Source organism: Manis pentadactyla, chromosome 2 (genome assembly GCF_030020395.1).
Source record: "Manis pentadactyla isolate mManPen7 chromosome 2, mManPen7.hap1, whole genome shotgun sequence".
Taxonomy (NCBI): Eukaryota; Metazoa; Chordata; class Mammalia; order Pholidota; family Manidae; genus Manis; species Manis pentadactyla.
The window spans coordinates 109039772-109057582 of record NC_080020.1 but is presented as its reverse complement, the minus strand read 5'-3'; the positions used below and the strand labels follow the sequence as shown (position 1 = coordinate 109057582).

Here is a 17811-nt window from a genome sequence, read left to right as displayed (position 1 = left end):
AATAACAATCATTTCATATGTCAAACTGCATTAGTACGTGTTAGCAGATAAATACCATCTGCACATAATGATAAGCAGGCCAACAGATTTGGCTAACATAGCACAGCTCAAACCTGTGTCTTTCTGATACTATGTAGGTACTATCTTAGAGTTTATAAAGAAGACAACAAATTCCTAGGTAATCTCATCTAATAATTCCATATAATCTTAGATGAACAAAAGTGTCGATACATCTTAATTGATTTGGCCAGTGAAGAATTGCCATAAACTTGTATTTAATTAAAGGCTCTGGTTGTGAGAGAATATTTATATATACAGCTACACCGTCTTATAATGCTGGGGAAGAGAAAAAGAATACGTATTTGAATTATGAATTGAGTGTGTTTCATCAGGCTTTTTAATAGATAAGGTAAGTTACGTTTGAGAGTATATATGCATGGAAAATGTGAATTAATGTAAATTTCAAACCATGTTATGATACTGCACCACTCACTGGAAGTCTCTTATAGTCTACTTTTACATACCTTGGCATATGAGTAATTTTCCCATTGAAAAAGAAAAACAGAAACAAAAATATCTGCCTTCTGCAATTAATTTACCTCAACCAATCTAAATAATTGAAGGAATATTCTGGCAAACTATACATAATGGTGATCAGAGATATATTTTCTAAGTATAGATTTTCATTTTCAAACAATTAAAATAGTAAAATAATATTCAATGCAATTTAGAATTTCTTCAATAAAATTCAAGGAGGGACTCTAAGATTTTATATAGTAGTAGGGTCATTACTTTGGTAACCAAATAAAATATGTACCTTAAAATTTTAAATATTTCAGTGATTTTATCATCAGGTTATCTATGATTGCTTATGATTGTAAGTAAATAGAAATATGTACCGTAGTCTAGGTTAACAATGTTACTTTCAACTAATTATGATAATTATCTTGAACATACAATGTTTTAGTCCTAAATTCCTACAGAGTGCATTCCAAATAAGTGATTATTTAAGAACACTTTATTGAAAGATAAATAAAATTGGAATTATATAACACTCACAAAAATAAAAAGAATACATACCTCTATGTTACTAGTGTCAGGCTGGGAGGAAAAAGCTCATTTAAAGGAGAAAATAAGCAGAAATCCTTCAACTGTACAAAACATTTCTCTCAAACCCCTCCAAGATGCCTTACTTGGCAAATAACTCCTTGACCAGCTACTAGTAAAATCTATTTACAATGCCTTGTCACTCACCTCTAATTAAACTACTTTTAATTCCTAAATGAGATATCAAAAAATTGTATAAATATCAGATATAAAAAATATTTGATAATAAAAATTTACAGAAAAGTTAACATTTATTTCTAAATAAGATATTTTATCTTACCAAGATGAGCCACACCAAAAAACAGAAATGTGGCAAAAACTATCACTTTAAGATCAGACTGCATCTGGCTTTAAGAATTTTACAAGAGGATAATCTTAAAAGGACAACACACTATAAGATTATAAGAATGATAAGATCCACAAATGGTAATATCACAAAGGCACAAAATCTCACATTTATGTTTTTTGCTAGTCAATTACTAGGACAATTCAAGAAGCTTCAAGAAAATCAAAGACTTAAAAGCCAAGTTAAATTAACAAGGTCTAATATGTCAACTATATTGTTTTCTGTGATGTACCTACCATCAATACTACGGAAATCCAGTAAGTATGTTCTGCTATCCACTTGGTATAGCTGTAGACTCATTTTGGAGTATGTACTTGTCACAGGATTCTTCCTTCGAACACGCAAATAATACGGGTTTACAACCTAGCATACAGTATGGATAAAAACAAAGTCAAAAGTAATTCTATAAAACATTTTATAGACTAAAAGTTTGCCAAATGTGCTAATAAACAGATTGTTCTTTCTTACCTTCCATTCGTAATCCAATTGTTTAATTGCTCTACAAACTTCTGCCATGATATCATTTGGTCGACTTTGACTTCTAATTCCCAAATGCCATTTTGCTTTCCTTACACCCTGGTGTTTGGACTTCTGTGGATTTAATTCATCAAGGGTATGGCGTGCCCTTGGTGTTTCAGCAACCAAGAATGGTACTCTTTCAGGATGTGGTCGAGTCAAATGGTGATCATCGAGGAAAGAATCAGGTGGGCTTGTCGCCAAATAAAAATCTTTGGCCTCATTCATTATTCTCCTGTTATCTATTATGAGGTGGTAGGCAACTGCCAAAGGGTCCTGGTGATTTCTGTTATAAAGGCAGCTGAGAACCTCCTCTTCTGAGCATTCAAATTTTTCACATACTTCTTTTAAGGCTTCATCATCAATCATGGTTGAACTATATGATGGATCTTCAGGAAATAGATATTTTGGAAGGTCCTGTTTAAACCATTCATGTTCCCTGAGAGAAAACAGCAGAGTCAGGAGGATTCCAAATAGAGATGAGACTGAAAATAACAGTTTGGAGAATTTAGGATATGAATTCATTTATATTTGTACTCATGTGGTATTATCACTTTTTTAAACTGAGATTTTCCTGTTTTGATTCAGGTTTCATTGCATATATGGGGGAAATGCCCCAGCCTGCATCTGATTAAGAAGGAGAAAGCAGTGCTGTAGCAACAAGAAAAGAAATGTTTATACTTTATTTAAATGAAGTTTTAGAACAAATGAAAAATGACAAAGACAGCCTATTTCCAGGTCAGAAAGAGAACATATTCTGTGGCTTCATTACAATCCTCTTCTGATAACATGTTAACTGGAAAAAAATGTAACAACAAAAACAGACAAGTACCATTCACTGAGTGCTTACTATGTGGTAGGTTTTAAGTTAAACTCTTCATATACATTATCTCCTCACCTCATTTTCAAAACTACTCTGTGAAGATAATAAAACTCTCTTATTTTAAATGAAGGAACTGAGAAACTGAAGTTATGAGGATATATAAACTTCATATGTAAAAGGATATGTTTGACCAGAACTATGTCAAAAACTATGCTGAAACTAAAAACACCAAGCAAGGAAAACACCCAAAAGAATAATTATTATCTTCTGGGTGATGGAATTAGGGAGCATTTTAGTTCTCTTCTTTGATTATGGTGTTTCCTAGGTCTTTTCCAATTGTGACATACTACACTTACAATTGGAAATAAAAAATAGGTAAACCCCAAGAAAAAGCTCTCTCACTTAAATATTTTAAAACACATAAATTTTAGAGAATGATTTGTCCTTTTCCTCTGTTGGTAAAATCATGACCTGCCATATGAAACCTATAAAACAGCAATTTCAAATGTGATTTAACGCATACTATTACAAAAAAAATTATTGACTAAATTAAAATTTTCTATTCCTTGAGATGAAAAGGAAATACAGTAATTCATGAGATCAGAATTCAAACAGCAACACACAAATTTACTACTAAAAAGTATTAATCCTAATGAGAATACATAAAAGTAAAATATGAAGCATACTACAGAAAATCCTTAAAAACCACTACAAAATACAACATCCTACCAACATCCTTTTTATCTTTCATTAGTTATTTTAAAAAGTAATATTATATTCATACATTGTTCAAAATAAAGATGTGTAAGTTAAAAGTGAAAGCACTGTCCTTCCCATCAATCCTACTTCCCTAAGTAGCCAGTTCAGTGTGTATTTACCAAAATAAAATAAATAAATATGTCTATACACTATTAATAAAATAAATAAATGTGTCTATATTTTTAAACATTAAAAATGGAATTACATTGTACATACTGTCCTGCAACTTTTTCTTTCACTTAACTTGTATCATTGATAGTATTAGATCTGGTAATGTCCAAGTCGCTTTGTTACCTGATATCTTTGATTGTGGCCCTCTTCATGGGATCCACTTGCAGCATATGTTTCAAAAGGCTAATCACAGATGGATTTAAATACTGAGGGGTATAAAAGATCCCATCACATATCTTCTTAAAAAGAGTTGGCACGTGATCGTCATCAAATGGAAGGGTTCCACATAATAAAGCATAGAGAATAACCCCACTGCTCCATATATCTACCTCTGGACCTGCATACAATCTGTAATAGGAAGTACCAATTAGATTAAATAATCACTAGTAACTTAAGAGTCAATTAATCAAAAATTGTAAATATGGATACTTCATAATTATTAGTCAGAATGTGTTGGTTATAGTCACTGCTGTATACTACACATGAAGACCCTACACTAATTCTATTAATATTATGTTTGAAAACAAAAGTCAAGAATTTTTTAAAGTTAGAAACTATAGCTAAAATTCTCTTCTGACTACCTTACTATGGTCCTCATGAGATCCTACCAATAGCCAAGATCTCCTACCAAGGTAAAAGAGGTCTGAGACTTTGTAAGGAAGCCAAGCTAACTGGTTCATGGAAGATTCTAAACTCTTATTTGCAAAACACTGACTTAGCTAGTTGCAGACTAGTTAGATAATCAATTCAAAGTTTGGCTTCAGAGGAAGGATTTCTTTTATTTTTTTTCTCTTTAGGCTTCTTTCCATCAGAGTTCCAAAAAATGCTTGGAACTGGGATTACTGGGTTAGAGAGATGGGTGGAAATTGACTTTTTTCTGCCAGCTACTTAGGAAGGTAAAGAGGTGGAGACATGGGAAGGATTTCTTTAAATTAAATTAATCAAGTGAATTGTTGAATTGATCAATAAAAACTACTTTTAAAATAAAGGTTGAAAGAGGTTCCATTCAATCAAACCTCGCAGAAAGACCTTATCCAAACTGGAAAAATTAGATATCAGTAATGGCCCATTGCATGCATGTATAATTACAATACATTTCTTTTTATTATTTAATGAACACTGGCCTCAGTATCCAGATCCTGAATTTTTTTCTTACCAAAAGAATTTAGAAAACACAAATAAAATAATTAAAAAAAAATTTTTAACATTAAGTTAATATAAAAAGATAATAATGAAGCTCAATAAATCTAAAATTAGATATTTCTGCCTCATTCATAGCAATGCCTTCACACAAATGGAGTTTTCCTGAGCAGGTCAAGCAAGCAAGCTTATGAAAATACTACAATATTTCTGCGCTTTCAATTACTATGTGAAACATTCAAACAAAGAAATGTGACTTGAGTGAAAAGTTATTAAAACTTAATTATAAAAACTAGTAAACACACCTCTGTTTACAATTTCAGTGGTATAGTTAAGAACACTTACTCTTAAAAAATCAATTTTTTCAGTCATCTAACTATTTGAAAAGCTACACTATACAAAGATCCTCATGTTCTCAATGCTGATGGTTAGTAATTTGAGGTTAGAATTCTTACTGCAGTCTCTAGATTTAAAAAATGAAATCTCAAAATAAATGAAGTCTAAATATTTTATCAATACTTCAGTCCAGTTCCCCAAGACATCTTATAAAAACTAAAGCTACTACAAAATGCCATCTATTTGAAAAATTAAAGATACACATTTCACTTTTAATTCTTTATCTAACTACTAGATATTTCTGTACTACTCAAGTTTTTAGTGTGTTACCTACCTTTAAAACATACTAGTTTTAAACCTTCAATTTCCTCCACCAGGGAAAGAAAGTCAAAGTAATGTACTTATCTAACTACTTTAATATAACATTGACTTGCAAACCAACATTCTTTTCTATAAATGGAGGCCTTAGTCCTTATTCACCTGCAATGTTTTATTCTTAGAACACTTTCTGGATGAGAAAAGAATAAGCTTTAAATGTCTTTCCTTTCACTAGAATTAAATATGACATTATAGACTAATAAAATCTAGGAGAAATACAAAATTACAAAGTTGGTGGTGAGGGTGGTGTCAGATACTACCTTCCTGAAATTACTTCCGGTGCAGCATAGTTGGGTGAGCCACAACTTGTTCTTAAAAATTCACCATCTGACATCATGTTTGAAAGACCTGAAAATGCATAAAATCAACTACTCAAGATAGTCCAAGGATAAAACTAAAAACAATACTCTATTAAACAATAAAACTAAGTTTGCATTAAAGTGATAAATCATTTTATTCTTTGCTTCAACAAAATCCTAGTCTTTACTGTTCCAAAATATTTTGCCTTTGTACCCTATAGTTTGTAATCCAGTTCAGCATTTAAAATTAATGCATTGTTGGAGTTCAATGAGTATCTATTAAGCTACTGATTATTGTGCTTAGTAGAATAAACTTGGCATGTTTAAGTTTTATTAATACAGAACTTACTAGGGGAAAAAATGTAGAACAGATGAGTAGAAAAATTAAAATTCAAAGGTTCTATTAACCCCTTTTCTTAAAAAAAAAAAACAGTAATTTTGAGTATCAGAGTTCTCTTATACTTTTTACTCCAAAAGAATCCTCTGCCTCCTCAAAAATGCACTCTATAAAAATAATCATGACTACTGAAATATAATAGCTACAAAAAGAACCCCAAAAATATTGTGTATTTTATACAAATATAAAAACTAAAAAATTCAAAACTGAGGAAAATATAAGAATCTCCTCTGGTTTAAACTAAACCTAAGCAAAAGAGTTGCATAGGCTCATTTTTCTTAGGTTTAATAATGTCAATGGCAAGTCTTAAGAAATAAAGGAAAAATAAATACTTTTTGACAAAGTTCCTCAAAGCTAAAATTATGCCTTTATATCATTAAAAAATTTTTACTTTTATTTTTTTTAAATAATTGTGTTCATATAGTTTGTCTTCTGGCTTTCAAAATGTGAATAACTCCATTCCAGTCTTACCTCTTGCTCCACACTTGCTCTACAAGAAAACACTGGAAATAACATTGCTAACTTCACAAATAATAGTCTGTTTTCAAGATGTTTCTAATGTAGCCAACTTAAATTCTTTACCTACTGTCATAAAATGCAGTTTTAAAGGCATGACAGCAAGAAAAGAGAATTCTTTACCTTTTCTCCTTTTTGTATGCTCATAGACAAAATGGTGAGGATATACTATTTTGGGATACCTAGTGTACGACATAAAAGTAAAAACTATCTGAAGAATGCTACTTATGTTCATTAAACACAATGAATATAAAAACTATAAAATCTCCTTACCAAAATCAGCTATCTTTGCATTCATGTGTGCATCAAGCAGGACATTTTCAGGTTTCAAATCCCTATGGACCACCATATGCCTGTGACAATAATCCACACCAGAAAGGATTTGTTGGAATAGACGCCGACTTTCTTTTTCATCCAGCTAAGAAAATTAGAGAGGCTTCTTATAGGTGTGCCTTTCAAAAGAAAATCCTATAACTCTCCAACCTATAAAACCGTCAAAATGCATGAAACCTTCCAAATGAACCTCACTCTTGAGATATTTTTGAAATGGGGAGGAGGTGTATGCAGCACAAAACAGAAAGCTACAAGGATCTTGGAATCCAAATCAGTAACTAATGACTACAGTGTAACTAATTGCATGCTTTCCTTTATAACTCATGAACTATTTCAAATAGTTTCAATTTCTACTTGAAACTAGGCATGCTTTCTCCTATAAACTGAAAATGTTTAATCTTTCATTCCTTTAACAAATATTTATTATGCACCTTCAGTGTGCCATGCACTGTTTTAGACTCACGTGATATAGCAATGAATAAAACAAAGGCCCTAATCTAGGTGATGAAAATAAGACAATAAATAAATATAATGTCAAGGAATGATAGTACTTTGAAGAAAGGTAAAGCAAGACAAAGGCACAAAGTTTATGCTGGAGTGGGGGATACGATTTCAGATTACGTGAAGAAGTAACCCTTCAAGCGTTGTTAATGAACTGGCAAATACCCATGATATTCTATGTCCCGAAACAAAAGATTCTTCTGTTTAAACAAAAGATTCTTCTGTTTAACAAAAAACCCTTAATTCATTCATTTTTATAAAATATAAAAGCAATTAACCTTAGTTTGCTTAATGAAAATATTACAATGCTGCAACATTTAAAAAAATTATTTAAGAACTTCACATTCCATTTATTCATATTTTCTTATTTTATGATGTTTTTTCCATAAGTGATAAATATTATTTGGAATGCCTGCTCCCAACAAGTTATATTTAATAAATAAACTATTAATTCCCTAGGCAAAGGACTCTAATATGCAATTCTCTAACAGACGTCACAAATTAGCATTCTAAAACCAAACTTCTACATCTAAATGGCATGGATAATCTGGGAGAAAAGATGAACTAGTAATTTCTTTTGAAAGCAAAAATAAAACTGCAGCACTATGAGATACTCTTTCTCTAAGGAAAATACAAATGTGTTAGCAATCAAACACCTTTAGTTCTAGAAGAAATGTAGCTTCATTTTTAATACAACTTTTTATCAATTATGCTAAATGAAAAAAGTGCTCTAACTGTGAAAGAAAATGCAATTGATTAAACAAAATGTAATCAGAGGTAAAATAACCAGATAGGCTACAAAAGTGAAAATTATACTATATTAATAATATATACAGTACAAAGGATGAACGTGGGGAAATTTACCAAGATAAGAAAAGTCAGGAGAGAGGGGCGGAAGATGGCGGCATGAGTAGAGCAGCGGAAATCTCCTCCCAAAACCACATATATCTATGAAAATATAACAAAGACAACCCTTCCTAGAATAAAGACCAGAGGACACAGGACAATATCCAGACCACATCCGCACCTGAGAGAACCCAGCACCTCGCGAAGGGGGTAAGATACAAGCCCCGGCCCGGCGGGAGCCGAGCACCCCTCCCCCCAGCTCCTGCCGGGAGAAAAATAGGCAGAGCGGGAGGGAGACGGAGCACAGGTCGGCCGAACACCCAGCCCCAGCCATCCGGGCCAGAGTGCAGACACAGTACATGCCCAGGGGCCCCTGGATGCTAGGGAAACAGGGCAGCAAGAACAGTGAGCGGGCACTGGAGGCTGGGTGCCGGAGGACATAAGAAAAGCGCGTGACCATTTTTTTTTTTTTTTCTTTTTCGCTGTTTTGTTTTGGCGAGTGCTTTTTGGAAGTCTTAAGGGGATAGGGACCCCAATACTAGGGAAACAGGGCAGCAAGAACAGTGAGTGGGCACTGGTGGCCTGGCGCAGGAGGACACCAAAAAAGTGAGCGCCCATTTTTTTTTTTTTTTTTTTGCTGTTTTGTTTTGGCAAGCACTTTTTGATAGTCTTAAAGGGATAGGGACCCCAATACTAGGGAAACAGGGCAGCAAGACTGGTGAGCAGAGGTCTGAGGCTGGCACTGGAGAATAAAGAAAAAGAGCGACCACCTTTTTTTTTAATTAAAAAAAAATTTTTTTTTCTTTAATTAAAAAAATTTTTTTCTTTCTTTTTTTTCTTTTTTTTTTTTTTGTGGTCGTTGTTTTGTTTTGGTGGGTGCTTTTTGCAAGTCTTAAAGGGGCAGGGCGGGACACTTAATCCAGAGGTAGGGAATCCGGGGATCTCTGGGCACCCTAACCCCTGGGCTAAAGGGAGCAGGGAGGCCCCTTACAGAGATAAACAGCCTCCAGGCCGCTCCCCCTCCAACGCGACTCCACCACGTTGGAGTAGCTGCCCGAGCCAGGCCACGCCCACAGCAACAGCGGAGATTAACTCCATAGCAGCCGGGCAGGAAGCACAAACCCTGTCTGCGCGCAGCTGCCCAGAACAAGCCACTAGAGGACGCTGTTCTCCCAGGAGAGGAGGGCCACAAACCAACAAGAAAGGAAGTTCTTCCAGCCGTCACTCGTCCCAGCTCTGCAAACTATTCCTATCACCATGAAAAGGCAAAGCTACAGGCAGACAAAGATCACAGAGACAACACCAGAGAAGGAGACAGACCTAACCAGTCTCCCTGAAAAAGAATTCAAAATAAGAATCATAAACATGCTGACAGAGATGCAGAGAAATACACAAGAGAAATGGGATAAAGACCAGAGGGATATCACAGATGCCAGAAAGGAGATTGCAGAAATGAAACAAACTCTGGAAGGGTTTATAAGCAGAATGGATAGGATGCAAGAGGCCATTGATGGAATTGAAACCAGAGAACAGGAATGCATAGAAGCTGACATAGAGAGAGATAAAGGGATCTCCAGGAATGAAACAATGTTAAGAGAACTGTGTGACCAATCCAAAAGGAACAATATCCGTATTATAGGGGTCCCAGAAGAAGAAGAGAGAGAAAAAGAGATGGAAAGTATGTTAGAACAAATAATTGCTGAAAACTTCCCAAAACTGGGGGAGGAAATAATCGAACAGACCACGGAAATACACACAACCCCCAACAGAAAGGATCCAAGAAGGACAACACCAAGACACATAATAATTAAAATGGCAAAGATCAAGGACAAGGAAAGAGTGTTAAAGGCAGCTAGAGAGAAAAAGGTCACCTATAAAGGGAAACCCATCAGGCTAACATCAGATTTCTCTACAGAAACCCTACAGGCCAGAAGAGAATGGCATGATATATTTAATACAATAAAACAGAAGGGCCTTGAACCAAGGATACTGTATCCAGCACGACTATCATTCAAATATGATGGTGGGATTAAACAATTCCCAGACAAACAAAAGCTGAGGGAATTTGCTTTCCACAAACCACCTCTACAGAACATCTTACAGGGACTGCTCTAGATGGGAGCACTCCTAGAAAGAGCACAGCACAAAACACCCAACATATGAAGAATCGAGGAGGAGGAACAAGAAGGGAGAGAAGAAAAGAATCTCCAGACAGTGTATATAACAGCTCAATAAGCAATCTAAGTTAGGCAGAAAGATACTAAAGAGGCTAACCTTGAACCTTTGGTAACCACAAATTTAAAGCCTGCAATGGCAATAAGTACATATCTTTCAATACTCACCCTAAATGTTAATGGATTGAATGCACCAATCAAAAGACACAGAGTAACAGAATGGATAAAAAAGCAACACCCATCTATATGCTGCTTACAAGACACTCACCTCAAACCCAAAGACATGTACAGACTAAAAGTCAAGGGATGGAAAAACATATTTCAAGCAAACAACAGTGAGAAGAAAGCAGGGGTTGCAGTACTAATATCAGACAAAATAGACTTCAAAACAAAGAAAATAACAAGAGATAAAGAAGGACGCTACATAATGATAAAGGGCTCAGTCAAACAAGAGGATATAACCATTCTAAATATATATGCACCCAATACAGGAGCACCAGCATATGTGAAACAAATACTAACAGAACTAAAGGGGGATATAGACTGCAATGCATTCATTATAGGAGACTTCAACACACCACTCACCCCAAAGGATAGATCCACCGGGCAGAAAATAAGTAAGGACACAGAAGCACTGAACAACACAGTAGAGCAGATGGACCTAATAGATATCTATGGAACTCTACATCAAAAAGCAACAGGATATACATTCTTCTCAAGTGCACATGGAACATTCTCCAGAATAGACCACATACTAGGCCACAAAAAGAGCCTCAGAAAATTCCAAAAGATTGAAATCCTACCAACCAACTTTTCAGACTACAAAGGCATAAAACTAGAAATAAACTGTACAAAGAAAGCAAAGAGGCTCACAAACACATGGAGGCTTAACAACACGCTCCTAAATAATCAATGGATCAATGACCAAATCAAAATGGAGATCCAGCAATATATGGAAACAAATGACAACAACAACACTAAGCCCCAACTTCTGTGGGACACAGCAAAAGCAGTCTTAAGAGGAAAGTATATAGTAATCCAAGCGTATTTAAAAAAGGAAGAGCAATCCCAAATGAATGGTCTAATGTCACAATTATCGAAATTGGAAAAAGAAGAACAGATGAGGCCTAAGGTCAGAGGAAGGAGGGACATAAAGATCAGAGAAGAAAAAAATAAAATTGAGAAGAATAAAACAATAGCAAAAATCAATGAAATCAAGAGCTGGTTCTTCGAGAAAATAAACAAAATAGATAAGCCTCTAGCCAGACTTATTAAGAAGAAAAGAGAGTCAACACAAATCAACAGTGTCAGAAACGAGAAAGGAAAAATCACGACGGACCCCACAGAAATACAAAAAATTATTAGAGAATACTTTGAAAACCTATATGCTAACAAGCTGGGAAACCTAGGAGAAATGGACAACTTCCTAGAAAAATACAACCTTCCAAGATTGACCCAGAAAGAAACAGAAAATCTAAACAAACCAATTACCAGCAACGAAATTGAAGCGGTGATCAAAAAACTACCAAAGAACAAAACCCCCGGGCCAGATGGATTTACCTCGGAATCTTATCAGACATACAGGGAACACATAATACCCATTCTCCTTAAAGTTTTCCAAAAAATAGAGGAGGAGGGGATACTCCCAAACTCATTCTATGAAGCTAACATCACCCTAATACCAAATCCAGGCAAAGACCCCACCAAAAAAGAAAACTACAGACCAATATCCCTGATGAACGTAGATGCAAAAATACTCAACAAAATATTAGCAAACCGAATTCAAAAATACATCAAAAGGATCATACACCATGACCAAGTGGGATTCATCCCAGGGATGCAAGGATGGTACAACATTCGAAAGTCCATCAACATCATCCACCACATCAACAAAAAGAAAGACAAAAACCACATGATCATCTCCATAGATGCTGAAAAAGCATTTGACAAAGTTCAACATCCATTCATCATAAAAACTCTCAGCAAAATGGGAATAGAGGGCAAGTACCTCAACATAATAAAGGCAATCTATGATAAACCCACAGCCAACATTATATTGAACAGCGAGAAGCTGAAAGCATTTCCTCTGAGATCGGGAACTAGACAGGGATGCCCACTCTCTCCACTGTTATTTAACATAGTACTGAAGGTCCTAGCCATGGCAATCAGACAAAACAAAGAAATACAAGGAATCCAGATTGGTAAAGAAGAAGTTAAACTCACTATTTGCAGATGACATGATACTGTACATAAAAAACTGTAAAGACTCCACCCCAAAACTACTAGAACTGATATCGGAATACAGCAAAGTTGCAGGATACAAAATCAACACACAGAAATCTGTGGCTTTCCTATATACTAACAATGAACCAACAGAAAGAGAAATCAGGAAAACAACTCCATTCACAATTGCATCAAAAAAAATAAAATACCTAGAAATAAACCTAACCAAAGAAGTGAAAGACTTATACTCTGAAAACTACAAGTCCCTCTTAAGAGAAATTAAAGGGGACACTAACAGATGGAAACTCATCCCATGCTCGTGGCTAGGAAGAATTAATATCGTCAAAATGGCCATCCTGCCCAAAGCAATATACAGATTTCATGCAATCCCTATGAAACTACCAGCAACATTCTTCAATGAACTGGAACAAATAATTCAAAAATTCATATGGAAACACCAAAGACCCCGAATAGCCAAAGCAATCCTGAGAAAGAAGAATAAAGTAGGGGGGATCTCACTCCCCAACTTCAAGCTCTACTATAAAGCCATAGTAATCAAGACAATTTGGTACTGGCACAAGAGCAGAGCCATAGACCAATGGAACAGACTAGAGAATCCAGACATTAACCCAGACATATATGGTCAATTAATATTTGATAAAGGAGCCATGGACATACAATGGCGAATTGACAGTCTCTTCAACAGATGGTGCTGGCAAAACTGGACAGCTACATGTAGGAGAATGAAACTGGACCATTGTTTAACCCCATATACAAAAGTAAACTCAAAATGGATCAAAGACCTAAATGTAAGTCATGAAACCATTAAACTCTTGGAAGAAAACATAGGCAAAAACCTCTTAGACATAAACATGAGTGACCTCTTCTTGAACATATCTCCCCGGGCAAGGAAAACAACAGCAAAAATGAGTAAGTGGGACTATATTAAGCTGAAAAGCTTCTGTACAGCAAAAGACACCATCAATAGAACAAAAAGGAACCCTACAGTATGGGAGAATATATTTGAAAATGACACATCCGATGAAGGCTTGACGTCCAGAATATATAAAGAGCTCACACGCCTCAACAAACAAAAAACAAATAACCCAATTAAAAAATGGGCAGAGGAACTGAACAGACCGTTCTCCAAAAAAGAAATAAAGATGGCCAACAGACACATGAAAAGATGCTCCACATAGCTAATTATCAGAGAAATGCAAATTAAAACTACAATGAGGTATCACCTCACACCAGTAAGGATGGCTGCCATCCAAAAGACAGAGAACAACAAATGTTGGCGAGGCTGTGGAGAAAGGGGAACCCTCCTACACTGCTGGTGGGAATGTAAGTTAGTTCAACCATTGTGGAAAGCAGTATGGAGGTACATCAAAATGCTCAAAACAGACTTACCATTTGACCCAGGAATTGCACTCCTAGGAATTTATCCTAAGAATGCAGCAATCAAGTATGAGAAAGATCAGAGCACCCCTATGTTTATCGCAGCACTACGTACAATAGCGAAGAATTGGAAGCAACCTAAATGTCCATCGATAGATGAATGGATAAAGAAGATGTGGAACATATACACAATGGAATACTACTCAGCCATAAGAAAAGGGCAAATCCAACCATTTGCAAAGAAATAAAAAGCTAACCTTTTCAAACAATAAGGCTTCTCTCTCGCTTACCAACTTTACATTTCCCTGTATGGCCCCGGAAGATGACTGGTTAGCCAGAGACGGGTAAGATTCCTCAAGGGAGGAACAACCTAAGACAGGCACAGTCACAGGGGGGCCATCAGGTGAGAAATTGGGGATCAACAGAGGTGAGGATTAGAACCTCACCCCCCCTGTTCTGAGAGAAATCTTCTGCATACGTGGATGTTTTATTGCCCTTGTCTAGCTTGGATTAACACATAGTCTACAGGCACACACCTGATCATCTACATTTGCTCTCTTACAACACTAAACTATGTTTTCTGCCTTTATCTTGTATCTACCTACCACTTCAGCATTTTATTAAAAATAATAATAATAAAGAGAGAAATGTGGTATCCACATATAAATCAAAAAAAAAAGAAAAGTCAAAGCATATTTCCAGTTAAATATGGCAGATTGAACCTTTTGTCTCCACTCCTTGAAACATTACTAAAATGACATTAGCATATAAAGACAAAAAGAGCAAGAAAAGAGAGAGCAGTAATCAAGAAGAGTCACCATGCCTGGGAGTGCATGAACAGTGATAAGGACTTCACCAACCACAAAAAGCTGATAAACTGAAGTCTACAGGGTTGGAAACCAATAGCAAACTTGTCTGTACAAAGAACCCTGGAAAGGATTAGAAATTGCACATATTGGGAATTTCTGAAGGGAGATGTCTGAGGTAGACTGAAAACAGGACAATCGGTTGAGGTAAGACATTTTACACTTACCCCTAGTGGGGATTAAGACCCATGATTCAAACTTTAGGAAGGCTGACCCACTCTGTTCTCAAGGACAGCAAGGCAGGGATGAGGCACCAGAAGGAAAATATGGGGATAACTGAAAGTTAACATACTAACTACAGACTTACAGACCCCTTCCCCATTCAGCTCCCAGGTAATGGCAGCTAAGCTAATATTCTCAAGGTAATTATAAGGTTTATTCTGAAGCAACTACTGATTCAAGGAAAAATACTTGTAATAATTGACATTCGGTGTACCCTTATAAAATGGACAGGTCCCTACCTATTCAACCTATGGGAAGCCCACTCATCAATAAGTTCCAGCCACATGAGCTTGGCATTTAGTACCTCACTCTCAAATATGACAACTAAGAATCCCCTAGACATCTGAGGAAAGGCCATGTACAAAAGACAAAGGCCAATAAAATGAACAGAGGGAAAAAAAATCAGGTAGCACAAGCATAGAAGGTACAGAAACAATGCAGGGAAAAGAAGATTTAAAAAAAAAACTGTCATCCTCATACAGATAAGGAGCAAAATCTGTGGAGCAAAATTATGCTATTTAAAGAAAATTCCAGAAAACACATCTTTGAAATATAAAATATGACCAAGGAAATTTTAATAAATAATGAAGAAAACTCCCATAATGTAAAGCAAATGAAGAAATGAAAGAGGAGGAGAAAGAAATAAGAAAACAAGAAACCAATTCAACATGTGCCTGTTTCCATTTCTGCAAACAGCTGGGGGGAGAAGGGGGATGAGGCATAGTGAATAGAGAGGTGGGATACCTGAAATCGAAATGAACCATGTTAAGAAATAGTAAAATCAAAATTTACTTGAGTCAATGAGTTTGATTTTGATTAAAGTAAACAGATGTGCTCTATAGAACAAACGAATGAATAAGGAATTTTAGATTGGGAGGGGGGAAAACTGGCTTCTCAGTACTGCTCTTCCAGAAAGCAGTTGTTGCATACCACCTACACTGGGTGTGGGAAAAAGTATGCACAGGGAGCAGTGTTCAGTTTTTGTATCTGTAACTTGATACTGTCAGAATGTCCCCTAAAATTCCTTCCCACTCTAAATTCTTTAAGTCTAAGTCCTACCTCCTTCATGGAGCCTGTTCTTACTACTCCAGGTACATCAGATTTCTGAAACCAAAAAATGAATGCAATTTAAATGTGGCTAGGGTTAACTAGGAAGGCCTAGCTCGTTAAGTATTTAATAATATATTTCTAAAGACTAAATATATACTTTAAGATATATTAAAAGTATTTGTATACCCCAAAAGCATAAGTCTGAGAATCATGAGTTCTGTATCTCAATCCAGTTGTGTCATTACTAAATCATATGACTGACACTGAGCAAATACATAAACTGTGAGTCTCAGTTTCCACATCTGTTTAAGTACTCTAAGGTCCTTTCTAGCTCTAAATATCTATAATTCAAGACAAATATATAACTAAGGGAACTGATTATTCAATAGACCACTTAACAAAATTGTTTTCTGGTATCTCGAATCTAGTAAGGGATAAGGGAATTAAAAAATACACACAGGATTAAATCAGAACTGCTTACCCTTCCATTTTTACAGATATAATCAAATAGCTCTCCTCCTGAGACATACTCCATCACCATGAAAATATCAGATGGTGTACTGATGACCTGGTACCTGGTAAGAGAAAACATTATCTACTAATATTAAAACATGTATATTCATTCATTCAGTAAATATTTAATAAGTGCCTATAATATACCAGGCACTGTGCTAGTTGCTGGGAAAACTGCAGGGAACAAAACAAATTCTCTGCCCTCATGAAGTTCATGCTCCAAGAGCCAGAAAACAGACACTACATAAATAAGCAGCATCTCCGGGGGTAGAACATGCTATGAAGAGAAATAAAGCAAACTAAGGGGAATCTCTCATATAGGGTGTTCAAGGAAGGCTTCTCTGATAATGTAACATTTGAGCAAAGCCGATGGAAAGGAGCAAACTACCCCATTATCTAGGAAAAAGGTGAACCAAGCAGAGGAACAGCAAGGACAACAGCCTCCAGATGGGGGTCTGCCTGGCATGTTCAAGGAATGGTAAGAAGGCTAAAGCATAGTGAGGTGGGAGAGAGAAATAGGGTGTGGAGTCAAGGGGTGACTGCAGACCAGAGGGCACAGAACCTTAACAAGCCATGATGAGGCTTTGGCTTTTACTCTAAGAGAGATGGAAAGCTACTGAAGGTTTTCAGCAAAAGTAGTCATGTGATCTGGTCAATTAAAAGGGTGCCTTTAATTTATAGCAGCAATAGGAAGAACTGATTTTGGACAGTAAAAGTGGAAGCATGAGGCTCCTGCAGTAGTCCATGAGAGAGATGACGGTGGCTCAGACTAGGCTGATGGCAGTGAAGGAATTGAGAAACACTAGACCTGATATATTCTGAAGGAAGAGATGGAATGGATAGCAGGAAGTAAGAGAAATAGGGAAGTTAACGATGGTTCCTAAGTTTCTGTCCTAA

General features: G+C 35.8%; 1 protein-coding gene across 3 annotated transcripts in view; it reads right to left on the bottom strand.

Annotated features, from left to right (window-relative positions):
• PRKAA1 (protein kinase AMP-activated catalytic subunit alpha 1) overlaps window positions 1–17811 on the bottom strand; it is a 35422-nt gene that overhangs the window by 3553 nt on the left and 14058 nt on the right. Inside the window, exons 3-9 of one of the 3 annotated variants that reach the window (XM_036910862.2) lie at window positions 16883–16976; window positions 16411–16455; window positions 7062–7206; window positions 5837–5924; window positions 3846–4070; window positions 1922–2408; window positions 1690–1816 (exon numbers count right to left, since the gene is read on the bottom strand). In XM_036910862.2, the coding sequence (XP_036766757.1) occupies window positions 1690–1816; window positions 1922–2408; window positions 3846–4070; window positions 5837–5924; window positions 7062–7206; window positions 16411–16455; window positions 16883–16976 (1211 nt within the window). The remainder of the gene's footprint in view (window positions 1–1689; window positions 1817–1921; window positions 2409–3845; window positions 4071–5836; window positions 5925–7061; window positions 7207–16410; window positions 16456–16882; window positions 16977–17811) is intronic. The other 2 variants (XM_036910863.2, XM_036910865.2) reach the window with 2 other exon arrangements.